The 26,067-nt window shown below is 44.4% G+C and overlaps 1 protein-coding gene across 6 annotated transcripts in view; it reads left to right on the top strand.

Moving 5' to 3' along the window:
- The window catches only part of TEAD1 (TEA domain transcription factor 1), a 342,634-nt gene that overhangs the window by 301,087 nt on the left and 15,480 nt on the right, over window positions 1-26,067 (top strand). For all 6 annotated transcript variants that reach the window (XM_030200970.1, XM_030200968.1, XM_030200971.1 and 3 more), the window contains one exon: window positions 11,849-12,022. In XM_030200970.1, coding sequence (XP_030056830.1) covers window positions 11,849-12,022 — 174 coding nt within the window. The remainder of the gene's footprint in view (window positions 1-11,848; window positions 12,023-26,067) is intronic.

Here is a 26,067-nt window from a genome sequence, read left to right as displayed (position 1 = left end):
GCAGACAAACTTGCTAAATAATTCAAAGAAAAAATTGTAAATCTATGCAATATGCTACCTCAGAACACCACTGACATCGAAAACTTCATAGATGGCATGGACCCAACCCTTGGAGAATACCCGGTGGACCGAATCTGGTCAAACTTCACCTTCCTCACCACTGAAATAGTCACCCAGACATTAAACAAGTTCTCCAGTACTCACTGTAAATTGGATATCTGCCCCAGCTATCTAATAAAATCTGCTCCCCACCACTTCATAGCAGACCTTACATTACACTTAAACTACATGCTCCAACAAGGTCTCTTCCTAAAGAAAATGGCAACATCCTACTCACCCCAATACCAAAAGATACCAAGAAAAAAACAAACAAAATCACCAACTACCTCCCAGTAGCATCTATCCCACTGGTAGTCAAGCTGATGGAAGCATGGTAACCAAACAATTTACGGATTATATAAACAAATTCTCAATACTGCGTGACTCACAATCAGGATTCCGCCCCGCCTCATCCATAGCACAGAAACAGTACTAATTTCTCTACTAGCCAAATTCAAAAGCAAGGTAAAAGCATTCTTCTCCTCCAATTCGACATGTGTAGTGCGTTCGACATGGTAAACCACAGAATACTACTAAGACTCCTAGATTACTACAGGATTGGAGGAAGCGTACTTAGTTGGAGCAAGGGTTTCCTAACCACCAGAACATACCAAGTGAAGTCAAACTCAAACATATCACCATGGAAAGCCGACTGCGGAGTACCCCAAGGATCACCACTATCACCGATCCTTTTCAATCTAATGATGACCCCACTAGCCAAGTCCTTATCCAACCAAGGCCTTAACCCCTTCATTTACGCAGACGATATCACAATATACATCCCTTACAAATCTGATCTAATAGAAATCACAAACGAAATCAAACTCAGCCTGAACACCATGAACTCACGGGCGAATGCATTCCAACTAAAGCTCAACACAGAAAAAACACACTGCCTTATCCTCTCATCCCAATACAATACTTATAAACCCACTAACATAAACACCCCAGATTACACCCTCCCTATCTCAGACAGCCTGAAAATTCTCGGCGTTACAATCGACCGTAACCTCACGCTAGAGAGCCAAGTGAAATCCACAACTAAGAAAATGTTCCATTCAATGTGGAAACTCAAACGCCTGAAACCATTCTTCCCGAGAGAAATATTTCGCAACCTGGTACAATCAATGGTACTAAGCCATGTAGATTACTGCAACGGAATCTATGCGGGATGCAAAGAACAAATCATAAAGAAACTTCAAACTGCTCAAAACACGGCAGCCAGGCTTATATTTGGAAAAACACGATTCGAAAGCGCCAAACTCCTCCGAGAAAAACTGCACTGGTTCCCAATCAAAGAATGGATCGCGTTCAAAATCTGCACACTGATTCATAAAATTATCTACGACGAAGTCCCGGGATACATGACAGACCTCATAGACCTGCCAACCAGAAACACAACAGGTTCAACATGAACATACCTAAATCTCCACTACCCAAGCTGCAAAGGACTCAAATACAAATCAACTTATGCATCCAACTTTTCCTATATAGGCACACAACTCTAGAGCTCATTACCAAACGCAGTGAAAACAACGTTTGGCCACCTAAACTTCCGGAAATCACTAAAAACTTAATTACCTGTTCAAAAAGGCATATCCTACCGACCCAACTTAAATGCCCGAACATTACTAACTGTATCTGATATCCTGATCTGACAATGTTAACAAATCTATGTAAGCCACATTGAGCCTGCAAATAGGTGGTAGAATGTGGGCTACAAGTGCAATAAATAATAATAACCCTGCAACACAATGGATCCAAAGCTTGTACTGGACATAATTTAACTCTTTCTCCTTATGATTCCCTACTGTGTATGTAACACATGATCTTTACTCTTCCGCAACATCACTCTGTATTTGTTCATACCAGTTTTGGCGATTGCCTTACGGTACGGTGTAAGCCACATTGAGCCTGCAAATAGGTGGGAAATTGTTGGATACAAATGTAATAAATAAATAGTAGGTTCCTGAAAAGTATGTTAAATAACCTTAAAAAATGATAGCGGATGAAGATGCTCCTGGCCATTTATATCACTTGCCTGGGGCTAACTGGCCATATTCAGTGGTACTTAACCAGTTAGTGGCACTCGGTATGTCCAGTTAGCGCCTAAGCCGAAAACAGCTATTTTGTGGGTGGTCTGGGAGCAGAGTTGGCACTTAAGTGGTTAAGCGCAATATTCAGTGATTAACCGCACAAATAGGACTGCATAAAACACAGTACTATCTTTGTGGTTTAAATGCTGAATATTGCATGTAACCGCATAAGTTTTAACCAGACGCGTATGCCAAGATATTCATTGCCGGCACCCAGACATGGCCTGGCATTGAATATTAGGGGATAAAGCCAGTGGCGGCCAAAAAACACTGACTGCCACCAGCAATTTAAATTCCTACTCAAATCCCATTACCTCAACAGTGATTTTTCTTTTGACTAGGGTTCAACTGATAATAATAACTTAAGCTCTGTGTGCTCTTGTTTTGTTTGTGTCTTTCCTGTCATAATGGAATTCTTTTCCTTGTTTTTATTTTTGTAATTTTTAGGCAGTTTGTAAACCGCCCTGATCTGCCTGTCCAGAAAGGGCAGTAATAAATTTTAATAAACGTAAAACAACATAAACATTTTACAAACTGAAATGTCCTAACTATGAACAGGGGAAAACAAGAGGCTTTGGACCTCATTGTAGCAGCATAGGAGCATTAGTGTTATAAAATGGTCACACAGATGACCACGAGGAGGAGTAGCCTAATGGTTAGAGCAGCCTGCTGAGATCCGAAAGACCTTAGTTCAAATCCCTCCAGGGATAGAAAAGAACCTACTGTGATGTCTCTCATTCCCTCCAGTGGACAACTGCTCAGTTGAAGCTTCTTTCTGTAACTGGACATGTCAAGTACCAGATCTAAATACCAACATCCATTTGGACAAAGACACACCTTCCCCTTCTGAAATCAGTTGGGTGTCCATATTTTGGCCCCCTCCCTAGTCGTGCCTAAAACATGCCCAGACCATGCCCTCTTGCCATAAGGACATAATTGCAGTTTTAAATATTCGTATCCCAGCTTTATAAAATCAGGATTGGATGTCCATGCAATATGGGTATCTAAATGCCAGTTTTCAGATGTGCAAACACGAATAGAGCTTCTAAAATAAGGGCCCATATGGCCTATCCAGTCTCTGTCCATCCATACCATCTACTATCCCTTTCTGTCCCTTAGAGATCCTGTGTGCTTGTCCTGTGCTTTCTTGAAAACTGTATCTGACTTTGTTTCCATCCCCCAAGGAGGCTATTCCATGCATCTATCACCCTTTCTGTAAAGAAGTGTTTCCTTAGATTAATCCTGAATCTTTCCCTTTCACATATGTCTCCTCATTCCAGATTTTCCTTTCAATTGAGAGACTTGCCTCCTGTGCATTTATGCCACAGAAATATTTCAGTGTCTCTTATTTCTCTCTTCTCACCTCTTCCAAAGCATAGATACATATTGAGATCTTCGTCTGTTCCATATGCTTTATGATGAGGACCACTGACCATTTTAGTAGATGTCCTCTGGACTATCACCATCCTGTTTATATCTTTTTGAGGGTGCAGTCTCCAAAATTGTATACAGTAGTCTAAATGGGATTTCACCAGAGACTTATACAGAGGCAGTATTATCCTCTGTTTCCTGCTGGCCATTCATCTCCCTATCCATACAAACAACCTTCTGGCTTTTGTGTCACCTTAGCCAAACAAGGTGGAAATCTTAAGATCATCAGATATGACCACCCCATTATTTAAATTAGGTTTTATTACTGATAAAGATTCTCAACTTATAGTAACACAAAATGATCCAACTGCTCAAAATATTCAAGATTTTGTGAATCTGTTTTCTTGGTAATATGACAACATCACAAGACTTAACTGGTCCAGGCTTCCAGAGCATCAAATTCTACCTGATAAAGGCCCTTGATGATTCAGGAGTAATCTACAAAGAGACTCTTTTTTTTTTTTTTTTTTATCAGTAGCCAACCGGTAGTCACATACTGGGAATAATTTTATAACGGGGCACCTCTGTCAAAAGTCCAAAGTGGTGCCTATTTTATAAAAGTGCCTTTGTACCTTCATTAGACTAGACGCCTGATAAAGGTGTAAATTTGTGAATGTGTTCATGTACCACTGTATTTTATAAAATACATGTATATATTGCATCTCTTCCTCCACTTTTGCCCAATCTATCCCCTGGGAAAGCCTGTGCACAGGTCACATAAGAACGTAAAAATAGCTATACTAGGTCAGACTGATAGTCCATCTAGTCCAGTATCCTGCTTCCAACAGTGGCCAATCCAGATCATAAGTACCTGACTGGGGGACCCTTTTAACGAAGCAGTATTAAGCTAAAAGGGAAGTACCGCCGGGCTACCGCAGCAGCCCGGTGGTAGGACCCTCCCCCAGTGCGCGCCATTTCCAGAACTGCAAAAATATTTACATTTTTGTAACGCCAATGTGTACCCAGCAGTAATCAGACAGTACTGTTTATCACCGAGTTAGCACGGGAGCCCTTACTGCCACCTCAGTGGGTGGTAGTAAGTGCTTCCCCCCCCCCCCCCCCAAATGGCCACGCAGCAAGTGCTTCCTTGCCATACAGCCATTTCTTGAAAAAAAAACAAAGACCTGCCTGTTACCTGCTGCAGTAAAAGGGGGCCTCAGCATGAGTCAGAAACACACGGGGATATCAGCGCAGGCCCCCTTTTGCCACAGCTTCGTAAAAGGACCCCTGAATCCCAAAGAGTAGCAAGATTCCATGCTTTCCCCAAGTCTACCTTAATAGCAGTTTATGAACTTCTCCAAGAACTTGTCCAAACCTTTTTTTAAATCCAGACACACCTAACTGCTGTTACCACATCTTCTGGCAATGAATTCCAGAGCTTAATCATTTGTTGTTTGAAAATATATTATCGGTCGATTCCAAGATGGCGCTTTGATCACACACACCTGAGTAAGCTCCCTGGGGACGCTATGGTTTGTTGCCTCTTGCGGGTCCCTCGTCCCGTCGTTCGCGATGGGAAAATGGAGGGGGGAGGTAAGGGAGCTTCCCTCGGCTCCTGGGTCCTTGTCAGCATTGAAGCAATCGACTTTGCAGTTCCTCAGGACGCCACCGGGACCTCTATGCACGTCAACTCCTTCTGCAACTGTCGATGCGCCAACGTCGATAGGAAGCGGAGACGGGGTTTCTTTGAGCCCAGGAGACCGCAGGGATCCACCACAGCCAGGAAGTGAATTATTCGCTGCAGCCCGGCCAGTATCCGATACCGAAGGGGTGAATTCGGAGCTGACAAAGGGGAGGCCAGCGGCGAATTTGAGTGGGACCTTGGACCCTGTGTTTTCGGCCAAATTGGCCTTAAAGGTACTGCCACAAGATATTGTTACTAAGCTCTCTAGTACTGAGACCCCACCACACTTCCTTTTACCATCAGGTGGAATAAGCAAGCCCTCTATTGTGACACTTGAGTCACTGTGGGATATGGTATATAACACTCACTCCTCCGTGCAAAGTATGTTAAAAGAAAATACTGACGATATTAAAATTCTTTCAGAAGCAGTTTTGATACAGGCACAGGTGACAGCACATCAGTCCTCTAAGATTGAAAAAGTGGATACTAAAATTCAAGAAATGGGGTCTTTGGAATCCGCTTTGGTTAAGGATAATAACTTTTTGCATAAATGATTGGAATACCTTGAAAACCAGTCTCGGAGACTTAACCTTCGGTTCCTTAATTTCCCCAAGTCTCCTTTAATTCCTCCAATTGAGATGGCGAAAAAATACATGATTGACATTCTGGGAATGGACAAAGATTCATTGCCTCCCATAACTCGGGCCCATTACATCTGGAATATCAGGGGGACAATGGGAGATCCCCCTAGACGAGAAATGGGTGAAGAAATTAACCTTACTTCCTTCCTGGAAAGTTCATTGGACGTGATTACCCATAGGACTACAATGTTAGTCACTTTTGCGCTGGAACCGGATCGGAACGCAGTGTTAAGACTTTCCCTGAGGCATTTAGATGAACTGTTTATGGGCTCCAAGGTTAGGATTTTTCCTGATCTTTCTAGGCCGACACAAGCTAGACGTAGGGCCTTTTTGGAACTGCGTCCTAGAGTAGAAGCCTTGAAAACAAATTTTGTTTTATGTTTTCCTTGTATATGCATTGTATTGCTTGAGGGCAAACAATTTCAATTTGTAGACCATAAACAGCTTAAAGATTTCCTAGATGCTAGAGTTGAAGTGACTGTTACATGCCCTCCTACATAGCAGGCTGGAGTCTGAACTTAGAGGTAGCAATTGTGTAATAATAATCTAATATTTTGGTTTTTTTCCTTTTCTTGGAATCTCCTTTTTCTTTCTATAGTGGACGGAAAATAGTTCTTATTGTTTCCTCATATTTTCATGTAAAGTGATTTTCTTGTTATTTGAATGTGAATTGCATAATCACATTGTTCTGTGAATTATTAAATGATTAATAAAGGATATTAAAAAAAAAAAAGAAAATATATTTTCTCCTATTTGTTTTTTTAAAGTAATACCAGTAACTTCATGGAGCGTCCCCTCGTCTTTGTGTTTTTTGAAAGAGTAAACAATTCATGTTCATCTGCTTTACATAAGTACATAAGTATTGCCATACTAGGAATGACCAAAGGTCCATCAAGCCCAGCATCCTGTTTCCAACACTGGCCAATCCAGGTCACAAATACCTGGCAAGATCCCCAAAAAGTACAAAATATTCTATACTGCTTATCCCAGAAATAGGGGATTTTCCCCAAGTCCGTTTAATAATGGTCTATGGACGTTTCCTTTAGGAAGCCATCTAAACCTTTTTAAAACTCTGCTAAGCTAACCGCCTTTACCACATTCTCTGGCAACGAATTCCAGAGTTTAATTACACGTTGAGTGAAGAAAAAGTTTCTCCGATTCGTTTTAAATTTACTATATTGTAGCTTCATCGTATGCCCCCTAGTCCTAATATTTTTGGAAGGCGTAAAGACACGCGTCACATCTACCCGTTCAACTCCACTCATTATTTTATAGACCTCTATCATATCTCCCCTCAGCCGCCTTTTCTCCAAGCTGAGGAGCACTAGCCACTTTAGTCTTTCCTGATAGGGAAGTCGTCCCATCTCTTTATCATTTTCATCGCCCTTCTCTGCACCTTTTCTAATTCCACTATATCTTTTTTGAGGTGCAGCGACCAGAATTGAACACAATATTTGAGGTGCAGTCGCACCATGGAGCGATACAAAGGCATTATAACATCCTCATTTTTGTTTTCTATTCCTTTCCTAATAATACCTAACATTATATTTGTTTTCTTAGCCGCAGCAGCACATCGAGCAGAAGGTTTCAAAGTATCATCAACGATGACACCTAGATCCATTTCTTGGTCTGTGACTCCTCACATGAAACCTTGCATGATGTAGCTATAATTCGGATTCCTCTTTCCCACATGCATCACTTTGCACTTGCTCACATTAAACGTCATCTGCCATTTAGATGCCCAGTCTCGTAAGGTCCTCTTGTAATTTTTCACAATCCTCCTGCGATTTAATGACTTTGAATAACTTTATGTCATCAGGAAATTTAATTACATCACTAGTTACTCCCATCTCTAGGTCATTTATAAATATGTTAAAAAGCAGCGGTCCCAGCTGGTCCCAGCAGACCCCTGGGGAACCTCACTAACTACCCTTCTCCATTGAGAATACTGACCATTTAACCCTACTCTCAGTTTTCTATCTTTTAACCAGTTTTTAATCACTCAGGATTTTGTAAACCTCTATCTTATCCCCTTTAACCATCTCTTCGCTAACCTCTTAAGCCTTTTCTCATATGAGAAGAGTTCCATCCCTTTAATCATTTGGTTGACCTTTTCTAATTCAACTATGTCTTTTTTTTTTTTTTTTTTTTTTGAGCTATGGTGACCAGAATTGCACACAATACTCAAGATGAGGTTGCACCAGGAAGCAGTACAGAGGCATTATAATGTCTCTTTCCTAATAATTCTTTACATTCTATTTGCTTTTTGGGTTGTCACTACTCACTGAAGAGAAGATGTCAATGTATTGTCAACCTAGATCTTTTTCTTGGGTGGTGCTAGTAACTATGATTTGGATTGTTCTTCCCAATGTACATCACTTTGCATTTGTCCACATTAAATTTCATCTGTACATAAAAGTAAGTACACTCTTACTATGTGTATGCAGTAATATCAGGATACACCCAAATTTGTTTTCCATAAAATAGGACTCGTGAATTATGATGTCTTAATACAGTGTTTAAATCTTGCTCGAACACAAATGAGATTAATAAGGTAGCTTTCAGTTTCTTCAGATAAAGATGATTCAAGTATCTCAGATATATTTAACTCACTATTTTTCCTTCCTTGAACTCGTTGCCCTTATTCTTTCTCTCCAGGCACTTGAGAAAGCAAAAAGTAAATCCTATTCACAGGAGGTGTAGTCTCAGGTGTGAATTTAAAATATCTATCAGGTATCTTCTAAAGACATGCATTGGAGACATCCCCAAGGGCTTAGGAAAATTCAGTAAGCGTAAATTAAGTCTACGGAGCCAGCTGCTGGCATGTACAAGTACATAAGTACATAAGTAATGCCATACTGGGAAAAGACCAAGGGTCCATTGAGCCCAGCATCCTGTCCACGACAGCGGCCAATCCAGGCCAAGGGCACCTGGCAACCTTCCCAAACGTACAAATATTCTATACATATTATTCCTGGAATTGTGGATGTTTCCCAAGTCCATTTAGTAGCGGTTTATGGACTTGTCCTTTAGGAAACCGTCCAACCCCTTTTTAAACTCTGCTAAGCTAACTGTCTTCACCACTTTCTCCGGCAACGAATTCCAGAGTTTAATTATACATTGGGTGAAGAAAAATGTTCTCCGATTTGTTTTAAATTTACTACACTGTAGTTTCATCGCATGCCCCCTAGTCCTCGTATTTTTGGAAAGCGTGAACAGACGCTTCACATCCACCTGTTCCACTCCACTCATTATTTTATATACCTCTATCATGTCTCCCCTCAGTCGTCTCTTCTCCAAGCTGAATAGCCCTAGCCTCCTTAATCTTTCTTATTAGGGAAGTCGTCCCATCCCCGCTATCATTTTAGTCGCCCTTCGCTGCACCTTTTCCAATTCTACTATATCTTTCTTGAGATGCGGCGACCAGAATTGAACACAATACTCAAGGTGCGGTCGCACCATGGAGTGTTACAACGGCATTATAACATCCTCACACCTGTTTTCCATACCTTTCCTAATAATACCCAACATTCTATTCGCTTTCCTAGTCGCAGCAGCACACTGAGCAGAAGGTTTCAGTGTGTTATCGACGACGACACCCAGATCCCTTTCTTGGTCCATAACTCCTAACGTGGAACCTTGTATGACGTAGCTATAATTCGGGTTCTTTTTTTCCCACATGCATCACCTTGCACTTGCTCACATTAAATGTCATCTGCCATTTAGCCGCCCAGTCTCCCAGTCTTGTAAGGTCCTCTTGTAATTTTTTACTTCAACTGTGGAAGTCCACACAGGATCTTTCTCTTCTGCCTGCCCTTTCATGTACCTTATCTTCTGCCAGCCCGTTCATGTACCTTATCATGGCCAACAGGAAGTTCAGGATTGAAGTAAGCTCCCAGGTGGCACTAGAAGATGGAACAGTGCCCAGTTGGCAGAGAGGTGCCCCTACTTCTTTCATCCCTCTCATATTACAAGATAGGGATGGAAAGCAATCAGCTATGTTGAAATGTCTTTCTGCATTGGGCATTTTTATCCTATAACACAAATCTTCCAAGAGACCAGCTATGTGAAAAAAAAATCTGTAATTCTTTTATGTCCCTTGTTGCCCTATGGCGACTGAAATAAGTTAAGCATTTATGGGCACAAAAGAGTTGACAATTTCTTCTGATTAGTATTTGTCTTTGGAGTCTATCAGTGTTTACAGGTTTCTTGATCCCAGGTGGGATGTAGATCAGAAAAAGAAGGAAAGACTGTAATGACAATTTTCAAAACAACATTTTAAAATAGAAGGTAATTTTATAAACTGTTCAATCACATAAAATGCCATTATATGTGTATGAAATGTCTCTTATAAAGTTAGTTTATACCCCAAAAAAAAAAATGTGGTGCAAGTCTGAATGTAACTGGTCTTGAATTACTGGGAAAGGCATGAGCTGAATCCAAAATCCTTCTGTAAAGTAGGCATGCTCAAAGGGAGGAGTTTGGGCACAGCATGGGCAGAGTAAGCATGCTCAGGGGAGGAATTTGGACAGAGCATAGGTGGAGCTGTGATACACACTTATATTATGCACTAAAGGCCCAAACACACTGATATGGAGAATCTTTACCTAGAAGCTCAGCACTCATCGAAATAATTGGATGCATTTCTTATATTTTTGAATTTGCTATAAACAGACCAATGTTTGACCTGCAAGTGAGGCACTTGTTAAAATGATTTCTCTGTTTTGAGCAATCTCCTTTTTATAAAGGACCAACATAAAAATGTTAAGAGTTGTGGGTTATTTGAGAGTTAATATTCTGGGCCTATGTGGTTGGTGATGATATATTAGTTGGTTCCCAAATATAGTTTATAGAGGTTGATTTTTTTTTTGTTTAACATTGAGTATTTTATAAAGCACATAGGTGCCTATGTTTTAATAAAATAGGGAAAATAGACAATTTCCTGTCCTATTAATCTAGGCACCTACCCTCAGTTTGGAAATCCCCCCCCCCCCCCCCCCCCCCCCGGTGCCCTTCTTACACGTAAAAAAAAAGTATATGTGGTTCACAGTGCAGGTACTATTACTGTACCTACATCAGGAAAGAAAAAGTTTAGGTTAAGGGAGGAAGAATACTTATGGGTTTTCATGTAAAAATACTGGATACTTTTGCACCTGTTTTCAAAATGATGCAGAATTACAAAAGCAGATATTTGCAAGATGGTGAAGTGATCGACGTTGCATACCTTTGCCAAGCACTACAGGATGGACTTTGTGGTGCTGCTCAGAAGCCAGTTTTGGGGCTTCAGTCCTCAGGATGGCGGCGGCACCAGGATCCCACACACTAGGGATTGCTTTTGAATATCCCAAAGGTTCTGAAATATTGGGAAGCTATGTAATGGAAGGAGAAATTAGGTCTTAACCTGATAATTGTCTTTCTATTAGTCCTTCCCACTATCCTAGAGGCCCACCTGAGGTTTCTGAGATGTTTAGGCGGTGCAAAGTAATGGGTCAAATAGCGACGGTTAACTTGCATGGTGCTTCCTGCATTTCTCTTCTCTACAAAGTTGTCCAGAGAAGAGGTCTGGTTAGTGTTAGGTTAGCAAATTGTTTAAGGTTTTTGTGTTTATTCTGAGTTTCTCAGTACTGCTTTCCTACCTAAATACTGAGGAACTGGACTAGATGCCAAGAGAGATATCTCAGCTCAGTTTTCAGTTCTCTATCTCCACCTACTGGTTGATGGACACAACTATCCCATAGATTCTGGAATAGTGAGAAGGACTAATGGAAAGAAAATTATCAGATAATACCTGATTTCTCCTTTGTGCATATTATTTTCAGTTGGCTAATCATTTCAGAAGGAGTATTTTTTGATTACACATAGTGAAAGCACATATATGTATATACATGTATACTAGTGATAGAAGATGCCATTATTCTTTGTTTCTTAATGACTCCCACTTCTTCTTTATCTTACAGTACAACAAACACCTCTTCGTGCACATTGGACAGGCCAACCATTCATACAGCGACCCACTGATCGAATCCGTAGACATTCGTCAGATTTATGATAAATTTCCAGAAAAGAAAGGTGGTTTGAAAGAATTGTTTGGAAAAGGACCACAAAATGCATTCTTCCTAGTAAAATTCTGGGTGAGTAATCTCCATTGGGTATGTTTATAGAAGTGTACACCATTAAATCTTTCTGTATTTTTTTTTTTAATTTCTAAATTAAGGCATGTATGCCTGCTCCCCCCCCCCCCCCCCCCCCCCACACACACACACAATTTCTCTTTCTCTTTCCTTCTGTCTGTCTTTCTGTTCTTTCTCCATCTGGGTCATGTTTGACCTTAGACTGTTTGAACTTGTATTTGATTTCTCCCGTTTTTAACCTATGTTGAGGTTGACTCTTCTCTTTTGAGAGGAGAAGGAAGACAAAATGCAATCTCAACTAATCAAGGCAAAATCCAAGAGAACCAAAACAGATAGGGAATGAAATTGAGGACAGAGACCGTATCAGAAAAGATGAGCTGTAAAAAGGAATGGAAAGAGTGAGAAAAAGAAAGCAAGTGTGTATAAAGCAAGAGTGAAACATCCTCAATGAAGAGAAATGCGATATTCTAGAAAACAGGAGCAAGATAATACAAGAGCACAAGTGAATTTGAGTAGGTAGAAGGGGACAGCTAGAGATGAGTTTATTAAAAGGATGAAATCAATGAAGGCTATGTGATATAATCAGGTGCTAGGCAGGGATATAAACATGACTGTTAAACAATTTGGCCTAAGCAGAACTGTAACCACACTTTTTTCTGATCGTATAGAATGTGTTATATGTACTAGCAGTGGAAAATTATAGATGGAAAAACAAATTATGAATCTTACTAATAGTGACTGGAAACACTAAAGATGATCCAGCTCTAAATATGTATAAAAACATGATGTAGTCCCAGATGGACGGAGTTGGACATTCCAGAGAGGTGGCCACATTAGTCTGTATTAGTAAAAACAGTAAGTCTGGTGTCATTTGAAAGCATAAGCTTCAATAAGAGTTAAATTCCTTATATGTAGGAGGGTATTTTAGAAGCCTTGTTAACAATTTGCATGTGTAAATATTGTGTACATATACTGTTTTTAATTACCCCTCTCTAGACCCCCGCAGGACCCTTGCCCACGGAGGTGGAGGGTTTCAGAAGGCTCATAATAAGTCTCCTAAATATGACCTCTGTTTTCTGGCTCCTAATTTCCAAGGACATCCTAGGGCATCTATTCTTCCACATGATGTACTAGAGTTTAAAAGATAGTCTATTTATGTGATATAAGGTGTGAAATGAAACAGAGAAATTAACACAGAGACTAGAGAATATTGAGATAGAAATAGTCTTTTATTCTCACCAATCAGGACTTCAAGTTGGTACACACATCAGTCAGATTCTGGGTCCAACCGGCCAGAGCTTCGCCCTCTGAGATTCGTTGGGGAAAGACTCCGAATTCAACTCAGATTTGCGTTTCTTATATAGTATTTGGTCCCCATACAAGTCTATGGAGAGGGACTTTTTTATCTTAACCACAGGTCAGGTGTCCACCTGTTTCTTAATCTTTTTCCTGTCTTGTAAACAACTCCTAATATGGTCAACTCCTAATATGGACTGTTCCTAATCTTGTGCAACCATCTCTTCTAAGATGAAGAGATCAGTTCCATATCTTGTGACTCACTGCCATTTTAACTGCAACAGACTCCATGTTCTGAACCAAACTTTTTAGGATTTTAGCCATCAATTCCTTGATCTTGGCTTTTGCACTGCTTTTGAATGTCACACTAAATTCTAATAAAGCTTACCAAGCAACCCTGCTACTGCAGGGGCTCAGCAACCAGGCCGTCATAAGTTTTTCAGGCCTAGCCAGTGCCTTTTAGCAGTTTAAGCTGTTTAAGGTATGTAAATTGACCCACCACTATTCCAGTGGATGGATGCCAAGCTGGGACACATATTAACTTGCTGGAAAAGCAAGTCCTTGCTCAGCTAGTCATAGATTTTTAAACCTAGCTGGTATTTTTACAGCCTCAGTCCTAAAATCTGGCCTTCCACCCTTCCGGTGGGCATCCAGTGAGGGCCTCTTGCTATACTATAATTATACAGTACATATCAAGTAAGCATAGAGACCTGATTTTAGAAAGCTGGGATTTATATGTGCAACTCATGAATATGTGCGTATGGCAAGGGGAGGTTGGCTTGGTGGTGGTTAGAGTGGGACTTGGGCAGTGCCAAAATATACATGTGTATTCCCCATTTCAGAAGGGAATGCACGTCTGTGAGCTCTGACATCAGCATTAGGATTTATACCTGTTCCTGGCCATGGCTAGGTTTTGTAAAAGTACTTGTTGTGGGCAGTGCTATACAGGAGGAAGTAGGGGAAGTTGCCTGCTTCATCTCCCTGTCCCCTCCCTCTTCACTTCTCCAGTTCAAATATCTGTGTGTACTGAAATATCAACATAGATACATATGTTGCTGAGTTGCCTCTGATATTTTAGAAGTTGACAGTTGTAAAATGAATGCACCTGCCTCAAGTACCTGGCACATACATGTCCATTACAACACGTATGTTAGAAAAGGCTCTAAAATACTAGAAGAAATTGACAATTCCCAATCTGGACATCTCAATTCTCATTTTTATGTCCTATCTAAAATGGGATTCCACAGAATAATCCTCCATCCAATCAGAAACACAAAGTGTTCCTCAGAGTTACGTTTTTCAGGAAAATAGACGCAACACATTTCTGGCATAATGTTGGTTTTTATGTTTTATTTATAATTATACAATTCACGTTGCACAGTTAGTACTGTAGATAAGATCACTTGCCCATGGACAAAGGTGGCTAGCTCATTACATTTATTGTCCTTTATAGATGGTAGAAACCCCTTATTTAGCTTCTCCTTGTGCTCAGCCTTTCTGAGATTTCAGTCTTTGAAAGTTGGGGATTATGTTTGAGTGTAAAAGGTATGTCTTTGGCATTAAAAAAATAAAAAGTCAGTAAATCTCTGATGGATTGCGACCCCAGTGAAATTTTTTTTAATGACAATCTATATAAAGGGATCTTGTCACTAAGCTGCGGCAAAAAAGTGGCCTTAGCGCACCCTTACGAGGCTCTTTCCTTACTATTTTTCCCATTAATGGCCATGTGCTAATATCACCATTACCACACAGCCAATTCAAATACAGAAAGCAATTTAAACTTAAAAGGAGCAGTAAGTTAATTTTAAGAGCTTTGCAGTAACAAATATATATGCTAGGTAAGTAGTAAGAGGATGGTTGAGCACATCACGTTTCTCAAAATGAGGACATTTTAATCATGATAAAGGCCTAAAAATGGCCCGTACCAAAAACTCTGCTCACTTTCCTTGATGAGGTAGCAAGGCAGCTATCACGTAGGTCAAATGGCTTGCGGTAAGGTCTCAGACCCAAAATGGACACGTGGAAATTTTCATTTTGCTGCATGTCCGTTTTCATCAAAAATTTTTAAAAGGCATTATTTGTAGGTGCGCTAAAAAATAATTCTGCCTGCTTCCAAAACACGCGTCTACACTACCGAAGGCCATCTTTCAGCGCTCCATAGTAAAAGGGCCCCTAAAACACCTAATGCAAAAATTCTCATCAGGGGTATGAAATGGTTATGGATTGCACCTTATAGTTAATACAGGGGTTCTTAGCACACACTAACTGTTAACATGACTGACCACACAGTGCAGTTACTCCAGAAATATAACTGAGTTGTGCATGAGTGACGTGCTGTTAACATGCAGTAGAGATCGTGTGTTGTGTTAGGGGAAGGTAGTAATGCCACTAACTGCTGGGATTACTGTTAACTGAGGGGCCCTTTTACAAAGGTGTGTTAGGGCCTACTCGCATCAGCCATGTGCCAAATCGGCATTACCGCCCAGCTACTGCGTGGCCCAGGCGGTAATTCTGAATTTGACACGCACCAAAAACATGGCAGTGTGCGCGCACTGCATACCTACGCCTGAGTGGGCGGTGGTAAGGTCTCAGGCCGAAAATGGATGCGTGCTGGTTTTTATTGTGCTGCACATCCATTTACTGGCCTTTAAAAAAAAGGCCCTTTTCCAGGTTGCGGCAAAAAATGGCCCCGTGCATGCCCAAGAGATGCGCTCGCACTGCCGCAGGCCATTTTTTTGCCGTGGCTTAGTAAAGTTTTGCAGCTGCTATGAGTTAACTTTAGCAGTTAACCCACATTAAGGTTTTTTCTATTGTCCTCACTCTGAGCCTGTAGTCTCTTACATGAGCATATTTAGAATCTGTGTCCAAGGGACTCCATACTGAATGTTGGCACCAGGAGTTAATAATTATCTTCATTTTGACATTCACTGTTGGGACATCATGGCCGAATGGCTCGATCTCCCTGTATAATGGATTAGAACTTCTTTTCATTTTTATGTAATTCCTAGGATTGTCTAGTTGTCTTTTTTGTGATCTGCACACAGTTGTAAAAGGTATTTGCAGGATACAGTATAGTCTTGATTATCTGAATTTAGCTAATCCGATCATCTGGCATATCCAACAGACCCACGGTGACGTCATTGCATTGCTTTTAAGACGTATGCGGGTTCTCTTCCTGTTTTCTGGTTTCACACACTGCAAGGAAGCCATGTTTGATCTGTTGCTGGTTAGTGATAATAAATAACATCCCCTATGCCTGTTCTTTATATATTCCATGCATTTCTTTGAATTACCATTGTTTACAGCTCGGTCCTGTTTGTTGGATAATCGAGACTGTACTGTACAAGAAATGTTATTGTATTGATAATTGATTTTTTTCTTACCCATCATTTTTCTTCCTGCTTCTTTGGGCCTTCAGTTCAGTCAGAAAGAAGTTTGTAATCATATGTTCCCTCATTTATAAATCTTTCCCACAACATGATGTTAATGGCACCGGGCTGGGAGTCAACTGCCAGGGCTCCTTGGGATCCCTGCAGTCAGGTAACCCTAAATCCAGCCATTCAGAATCCATTACTGAGCAATGAGCACAGCTTTTTCCTACCCCTGGGGATTACTGAAGGCTGCCTCTGCAGCATCATCCCCAGGCCCAACTCAAGCCCAGATGAGAGATTTGTCCTTACTGTGTATGCTTTTTTCCTTTAACAAATCTGAATTAAATTATTTATATTTTGCTCACACCTTTACCTTTTTAGTAGTAGCTTAGGATACTGGGTATTTCTCTATCCCTGGAGGGCTCACAATCTAAGTTTGTACCTGAGGCAGTAGAGGTTTAAGTGACTTGCCAAAGATGAGCAGCAGCAGTGGGATTTGGATGTCAGAACATGTGCTGTAACCACTAGGCCACTCCTCCACTCCAGTTAAATCATCTGTAGCTTTGAAATCCCTGATAATTATTTAAGTTAGACAAGTAACAATCAAATCTTAATAAAACACTCACTGTTCTTGGCAAATAGGGAAGAAATTTTTACCTTTGGTCATTGTGACAGGGACTTGAAAGGCATAACCTGTTTGTTCCCAGAGAAAACTCGTTGCGTTGGATAGATATAAGGTTTTTCCATGAAAGGTAATCTCTGTGATTCTCCAAGGACAAGCAGGCTGCTTGTTCTCACTGATGGGTGACGTCCACGGCAGCCCCTCCAATCGGAAACTTCACTAGCAAAGGCCTTTGCTAGTCCTCGCGCACCCATGCGCACCGCGCATGCGCGGCCGTCTTCCCGCCCGAACCGGCTCGTGTTCGTCAGTCTTCTTTTGTCCGCGCTCGGTATGGTCGTGTTTTCGCCGTGTCGGGCCCCGCAAAGTCGACCTCGCGCGTTCGTCGTGTTATTTCAAAAAAAAAAAAAAAACATTCTGTGTGGAAAAAGACTCTTTGGTCTTTTTTCCCCCCGCTATTTTCAGCTTTTTCGCCCCGGTAAGTTTTCTTTCGTCGTCGGGGTAGGCCGCTTTTAGGCCTCGGGTCGAAGTTTTCTTCCCCTTGTTTTTCGGGTGCCTTTTTCGCCATTTCGACTTTTGATCTTGCCGGCGTGAATTTTCCGCCCATGACATTGAAGTCTCCCAGCGGCTTCAAGAAATGCACCCAGTGCGCCCGGGTCATCTCGCTCACTGACAGGCACGCGTCATGTCTTCAGTGCTTGGGGGCTGGGCACCGCCCGCAGGCCTGTAGTCTGTGTTCCCTTTTGCAAAAGCGGACTCAGGTAGCGAGATTGGCCCAGTGGAACGTTTTGTTCTCGGGCTCTTCGTCGGCATCGGCACCGGGGGTATCGAGTGCATCGACGTCTTCAGCGTCCAGAACTTCATCCTCGGCCGCCAGTGCATCGAGGCATCGGCCCTCTGCATCGGCGCTGAGACATCGGACAGCTGCATCGACGTCGGTGGTACCGGGACCTCGTCGGCTGATGTCGTCGGACGGTGGTGCTTCGTCTGGAGTGCAGGTGAGGGCTGTCCATTCCCCTGCTGGTGGCGGTGAGCCTTCGGGTGGGTCTCCCCCTACCCTGAGGGCTCCTGCGGTACAGCCCCCCCCGAGACCGACCTCCTTCGGCCTCGGCCCCGAGGAAGCGACGGCTGGATTTACGTCCTCCTCGTCGGTGCCGGGAAGCTCCGGTGACATGCTTCGTTCCAAGAAGTCGAAGAAGCATCGTCATCGGTCTCCTTCCCGTGTCGGCACCGAGAGCTCTGGGTCGCCGAGGGAGTCGGCACCCAGCAGGCATCGGCACCGAGAGGACCGCTCACCCTCTGTTCAGGAGGTGTTGATGCACTCCACTCTGGACAGCCCGGAACAGCCTCCACGCCCGGAACAGGTTCTGACGTCGACGCCTGCATCGACCTCCATGCCTTTCTCTGCAGCCGCTCTGAACGAGAGCCTCCGGTCCGTTCTCCCAGAGATTCTGGGAGAGCTGTTGCGCCCTAACCCTCCGGTACCGGCGGTGCTTGCGCCACCGGTACCGTCGAGCGTGGCGCCGGCTGGCCCATCGCCCGAGGTGAGGTCTCCGGCGTCGGTGCCGCGTGCGGTACCGGCTGCCGTCGCCTCCCAGGAAGGCTCCCCGACTACGTCGGCGGAGGGAGCTTCGCCGATGCGGGTGAGGGAGTCTACCTCTCGACGCCCCCATCGTGGACGTGGCTCCACAGAGTCGAGTCGGGCGAGGTTGCAGACACAGGTCCGTGAACTTGTGTCTGACACCGAGGGTGAGGCCTCGTGGGAAGAGGAAGAAGACCCCAGATATTTCTCTGATGAGGAGTCTGAAGGTCTTCCTTCCAATCCCACTCCCTCTCCTGAGAGACAGCTTTCTCCTCCCGAGAGTCTGTCTTTTGCTTCCTTTGTCCGGGAGATGTCTACGGCCATCCCCTTCCCGGTGGTTGTGGAGGACGAGCCCAGGGCTGAAATGTTTGAGCTCCTGGACTATCCTTCTCCACCTAAGGAAGCGTCCACTGTACCCATGCACCATGTCCTAAAAAAGACATTGCTGGCGAACTGGACCAAGCCTCTAACTAATCCCCACATTCCCAAGAAGATCGAGTCCCAGTACCGGATCCATGGGGACCCAGAGCTGATGCGCACTCAGTTGCCTCATGACTCTGGAGTTGTGGATCTGGCCCTAAAGAAGGCTAAGAGTTCTAGAGAGCATGCTTCGGCGCCCCCGGGCAAAGACTCTAGAACCTTAGACTCCTTTGGGAGGAAGGCCTACCATTCCTCTATGCTCATGGCCAAAATTCAGTCCTAACAGCTCTACACGAGCATACACATGCGGAACAATGTGCGGCAGTTGGCGGGCTTGGTTTATGCGCTCCCCCCTGAGCAAGCCAAGCCTTTTCAGGAGGTGGTCAGGCAGCTGAAGGCGTGCAGAAAATTCCTGGCCAGAGGGGTGTATGACACCTTTGATGTTGCGTCCAGGGCCGCTGCTCAAGGTGTGGTGATGCGCAGGCTCTCATGGCTGCGTGCCTCCGACCTGGAGAATAGAATCCAGCAGCGGATTGCGGACTCGCCTTGCCGTGCGGATAATATTTTTGGAGAGAAAGTCGAACAGGTGGTAGAGCAGCTCCACCAGCGGGACACCGCATTCGACAAGTTCTCCCGCCGGCAGCCTTCAGCCTCTACCTCTGCAGGTAGAAGATTTTTGGGGGGAAGGAAGACTGTTCCCTACTCTTCTGGCAAGCGTAGGTACAATCCTCCTTCTTGACAGCCTGCGGCCCAGGCTAAGCCCCAGCGCGCTCGCTCTCGTCAGCAGCGTGCGCCTCAGCAAGGCCCCTCGGCTCCCCAGCAAAAACAAGGGACGAGCTTTTGACTGGCTCCAGCAGAGCATAGCCGACATCCAAGTGTCAGTGCCGGGCGACCTGCCAGTCGGAGGGAGGTTGAAAGCTTTTCACCAAAGGTGGCCTCTCATAACCTCCGATCAGTGGGTTCTCCAAATAGTCCGGCAAGGATACACCCTCAATTTGGCCTCAAAACCTCCAAATTGTCCACCGGGAGCTCAGTCTTAAAGCTTCCAGCACAAGCAGGTACTTGCAGAGGAACTCTCCGCCCTTCTCAGCGCCAATGCGGTCGAGCCCATGCCATCCGGGCAAGAAGGGCTGGGATTCTATTCCAGGTACTTCCTTGTGGAAAAGAAAACAGGGGGGATGCGTCCCATCCTAGACCTAAGGGCCATGAACAAATATCTGGTCAAAGAAAAGTTCAGGATGCTTTCCCTGGGCACCCTTCTTCCCATGATTCAGGAAAACGATTGGCTATGCTCTCTGGACTTGAAGGATGCCTACACACACATCCCGATACTGCCAGCTCACAGACAGTATCTGCGATTTCAGCTGGGCACACGTCACTTCCAGTACTGTGTGCTACCCTTTGGGCTCGCCTCTGCGCCCAGGGTGTTCACAAAGTGCTTGGCTGTAGTAGCAGCGGCACTTCACAGGCTGGGGGTGCACGTGTTCCCATATCTCGACGATTGGCTGGTGAAGAACACATCCGAGGCAGGAGCCCTGCAGTCCATGCAGATGACTATTCGCCTCCTGGAGCTACTGGGGTTTGTGATAAATTATCCAAAGTCCCATCTTCTCCCAGTGCAGAGACTCAAATTCATAGGAGCTCTGCTGGATTCTCGGACGGCTCGCGCCTATCTCCCAGAGACGAGAGCCAACAACTTGTTGTCCCTCGTCTCGCGGGTGCGAGCGTCCCAGCAGATCACAGCTCGGCAGATGTTGAGATTGCTAGGCCACATGGCCTCCACAGTTCATGTGACTCCCATGGCCCGCCTTCACATGAGATCTGCTCAATGGACCCTAGCTTCCCAGTGGTTTCAGGCTGCTGGGGATCTAGAAGACGTAATCCACCTGTCCACGAGTTTTCTCGCATCCCTGTATTGGTGGACGATTTGGTCCAATCTGACTCTGGGACGTCCCTTCCAAATTCCTCAGCCACAAAAAGTGCTGACCACGGATGCATCTCTCCTGGGGTGGGGAGCTCATGTCGAGGGGCTTCACACCCAAGGAAGCTGGTCCCTCCAGGAACGCGATCTGCAGATCAATCTTCTGGAGTTACGAGCGATCTGGAACGCTCTGAAGGCTTTCAGGGATCGGCTGTCCCACCAAATTATCCAAATTCAGACAGACAACCAGGTTGCCATGTACTACGTCAACAAGCAGGGGGGCACCGCATCTCGCCCCCTGTGTCAGGAAGCCGTCAGCATTTGGCTCTGGGCTCGCCGTCACGGCATGGTGCTCCAAGCCACATATCTGGCAGGCGTAAACAACAGTCTGGCCGACAGGTTGAGCAGGATTATGCAACCTCACGAGTGGTCGCTCAATTCCCATGTAGTGCGACAGATCTTCCAGGTGTGGGGCACCCCCTTGGTAGATCTCTTCGCATCTCGAGCCAACCACAAAGTCCCTCAATTCTGTTCCAGGCTTCAGGCCCACGGCAGACTGGCATCGGATGCCTTCCTCCTGGACTGGGGGGAGGGTCTGCTGTATGCTTATCCTCCCATACCTCTGGTGGGGAAGACTTTGTTGAAACTCAAGCAAGACCGAGGCACCATGATTCTGATTGCTCCTTTTTGGCCGCGTCAGATCTGGTTCCCTCTTCTTCTGGAGTTGTCCTCCGAAGAACCGTGGAGATTGGAGTGTTTTCCGACACTCATCACGCAGGACGAAGGGGCGCTTCTGCATCCCAACCTCCGGTCCCTGGCTCTCACGGCCTGGATGTTGAGAGCGTAGACTTTGCCTCTTTGGGTCTGTCAGAGGGTGTCTCCCGTATCTTGCTTGCTTCCAGGAAAGATTCCACCAAGAGGAGTTACTTCTTTCTGTGGAGGAGGTTTGCCGTCTGGTGTGACAGCAAGGCCCTAGATCCTCGCTCTTGTCCTACACAGACCCTGCTTGAATACCTTCTGCACTTGTCTGAGTCTGGTCTCAAGACCAACTCTGTAAGGGTTCACCTTAGTGCAATCAGTGCATACCATTACCGTGTGGAAGGTAAGCCGATCTCAGGACAGCCTTTAGTTGTTCGCTTCATGAGAGGTTTGCTTTTGTCAAAGCCCCCTGTCAAGCCTCCTACAGTGTCATGTGATCTCAATGTCGTTCTCACCCAGCTGATGAAACCTCCTTTTGAGCCACTGAATTCCTGCCATCTGAAGTACTTGACCTGGAAGGTCATTTTCTTGGTGGCAGTTACTTCAGCTCGTAGAGTCAGTGAGCTTCAGGCCCTGGTAGCCCAGGCCCCTTACACCAAATTTCATCATAACAGAGTAGTCCTCCGCACTCACCCTAAGTTCTTGCCGAAGGTTGTGTCGGAGTTCCATCTGAACCAGTCAATTGTCTTGCCAACATTCTTTCCCCGTCCTCATTCCTGCCCTGCTGAACATCAGCTGCACACATTGGACTGCAAGAGAGCATTGGCCTTCTACCTGGAGCGGACACAGCCCAACAGACAGTCCGCCCAATTGTTTGTTTCTTTTGATCCCAATAGGAGGGGAGTGGCTGTGGGGAAACGCACCATATCCAATTGGCTAGCAGATTGCATTTCCTTCACTTACGCCCAGGCTGGGCTGGCTCTTGAGGGTCATGTCACGGCTCATAATGTTAGAGCCATGGCAGCGTCGGTAGCCCACTTGAAGTCAACCTCTATTGAAGAAATTTGCAAAGCTGCGACGTGGTCATCTGTCCACACATTCACATCTCATTACTGCCTGCAGCAGGATACCCGACGCGACAGTCTGTTCGGGCAGTCAGTTCTTCAGAACCTGTTTGGGCTTTAGGATCCAACTCCACCCCCCGAGGGCCCTGTTTGTTCTGTTCCAGGCTGCACTCTCAGTTAGTTGGTAAATTTTTTAGGTCAATCTCAGTTATGTCCTCGCCGTTGCGAGGCCCAATTGACCATGGTTGTTGTTTTGAGTGAGCCTGGGGGCTAGGGATACCCCATCAGTGAGAACAAGCAGCCTGCTTGTCCTCGGAGAAAGCGAATGCTACATACCTGTAGAAGGTATTCTCCGAGGACAGCAGGCTGATTGTTCTCACAAACCCGCCCGCCTCCCCTTTGGAGTTGTGTCTTCCCTTGTCTTTGTCTTGCTACATACGGGACTGACGAACACGAGCCGGTTCGGGCGGGAAGACGGCCGCGCATGCGCGGTGCGCATGGGCGCGCGAGGACTAGCAAAGGCCTTTGCTAGTGAAGTTTCCGATTGGAGGGGCTGCCGTGGACGTCACCCATCAGTGAGAACAATCAGCCTGCTGTCCTCGGAGAATACCTTCTACAGGTATGTAGCATTCGCTTTATACAGGCCTCAATCTTCAGCTCTCTCTCATCTCAAAACGTCACACACTGTAGTTCATGTTCCAAATCCCAAATTTCTACTGCCTCATTAGGTATCCTGTGTCCTTTTTTTTTTTTTTTTTTCTTCTCACATTTTTCTCACACATGACATCCAGACATGGAGCCATCTCAAGAATTATCCTTCATCCCTACATCACCTAAAATGTTAAATAGTTTGAGTCCAGGCTATTTGTCATCTTAACTGAAAACTGTCTTGTTCAGCCCAGTTAACTCATGCCAACAAAGTAAAGCTTCCACCAGCTGCTGCATTCAGATTATAGTCTGTATGTAAGAGGTCATTTAGAGGAAATGTTCTTGAACTTTGGAATGCCCTAACAGCTACATTACGATTAGAACAAGATTTTGAAAGCTGTTGAAAATATAGTTATTTTTAACAAATACTTAAGAGGACCTTTGTTGCTATTTTAATTTTCATTATTGTAAACTGCCTTGACCTATTGTTGTTGGTAGTATGTAACTTTTGATTGTTATGTTAAGGAAACATTGTAGTCTGTGAGGTTTTAAATGTTTTTCATTTTTATCTATTAACAGGAGAATACACTGAGGGGCATATTCGAAAGGGACGCCCAAGTTTTTCTGAGGACATCCTCGCAGGACGTCCCGGTGAAGAGGCGGGGAAACCCCTATTATCAAAACAAGATGGGCGTCCATCTTTCATTTCGATAATACGGTTGGGGACGCCCAAATCGCGAAATTTAGGTCACCCTTAGAGATTTTTGGCATCCCCGATTTTTGGCGATAATGGAAACCAAGGACGCCCATCTCAGAAACGACCAAATCCAAGCCATTTGGTCGTTGGAGGAGCCAGCATTCATAGTGCAATGGTCCTCCTGACATGCCAAGACACCAACCAGGCACCCTAGGGGGCACTGCAGTGAACTTGGGAAATTGCTCCCAGGTGCATAGCTCCTTTACCTTGTGTGCTGAGCCCCCCCAAACTCCACTCCCCACAACTGTACACCACTACCATAGCCCTAAGGGGTGAAGGGGGGCACCTAGATGTGGGTACAGTGGGTTTGTGGTGTGTTTTGGGGGGCTCACATTTACCACCACAAGTGTAACAGGTAGTGGGGGGGGGGGCCTGGGTCCGCCTGCCTGAAGTGCACTGCAGTACCCACTAAAACTGCTCCAGGGACCTGCATACTGCTGTCAAAGATCTGGGTATGACATTTGAGGCTGGCAAAAAATATTTTTAAAGTTTTTTTTTTTTTTAGGGTGGGAGGGGGTTAGTGACCACTGAGGGAGTCAGGGGAGGTCATCCCCGATTCCCTCTGGTGGTCATCTGGTCAGTTCGGGCAACTTTTTGAGGCTTGGTCGCAAGAAAAAAATGGACCAAGTAAAGTCGCCCAAGTGCTCATCAGGGACGCCCTTCTTTTTTCCATTATCGGTTGAGGACGCCCATGTGTTAGGCATGCCCCAGTCCCGCCTTCGCTACGCCTCTGACATGCCCCCGTGAACTTTGGTTGTCCCCGCGACGGAAAGCAGTTGAGGACGCCCAAAATCAGCTTTTGATTATGCCGATTTGGGCGACCCTGCGAGAAGGACGCCCATCTTGCAATTTGTGTCGAAAGATGGACGTCCTTCTGTTTCAAAAATAAGCCTGACTGTGTTTCATAAAAATGATATAGAAGCAATTTTTAATCAACTAAAAACCAGGATGCACCATTAAAGTACAGTTACAACACAACTATGGTGAAGGAGGATGTTATGGAAACACCCTAATAGTTTCCTAATAGTTTTGCAACGTATAATATTAACCATCTAATTTTTAATCAGCATGCGGCTTCCAGTTATCTAGCCCTGTATCTGATGAAAGATGTTTTTGTATAATTAGACATTCAATTGGAATATCCTTTAATTAGCAAGAGGAAAAACAACCTTTTAAAGATTTTTATCATGCATTGAAATTAATGGTTGTTATATGTGTAGGGTTTTTAATATGATTTCAATTGATTTCTTATGTGAACAGAAGAGTGCAAATATAATTCCATTTGTAACTTGTTCATTGTAATCGATGATCTCAGACTGCCTTCAGGGCAAATGACAACTACTTCTACTTAATTCTGAACAATTATAAACTGTGCACTGCTTTCTGCACAGTGTTTTAGGCATATGCACTGAGGAATTCAGTGACTTGTAAATACCGGTGATTTCTGAATCGGTCCCTCTTCCTGTTCCCTATCTACCCACTCTGGCATTGATCCTATGTGCATCATGGCATAATTCTGGGGAATACAATTTGATGGGTTGACATTAAGCCTATAGCTGTTAATATTTCAGTATGGTAAGCATGGAAAAATTTAATTCTGACAGCATAAAAGGCTTGGTACTGCATTTGTTTAGGTCAGTATCTGTTGTTTTATGATGAGACAGATGA

Source organism: Microcaecilia unicolor, chromosome 4 (assembly GCF_901765095.1).
Source record: "Microcaecilia unicolor chromosome 4, aMicUni1.1, whole genome shotgun sequence".
NCBI lineage: Eukaryota > Metazoa > Chordata > Amphibia > Gymnophiona > Siphonopidae > Microcaecilia > Microcaecilia unicolor.
This window is presented reverse-complemented; position numbering and strand designations above follow the sequence as displayed.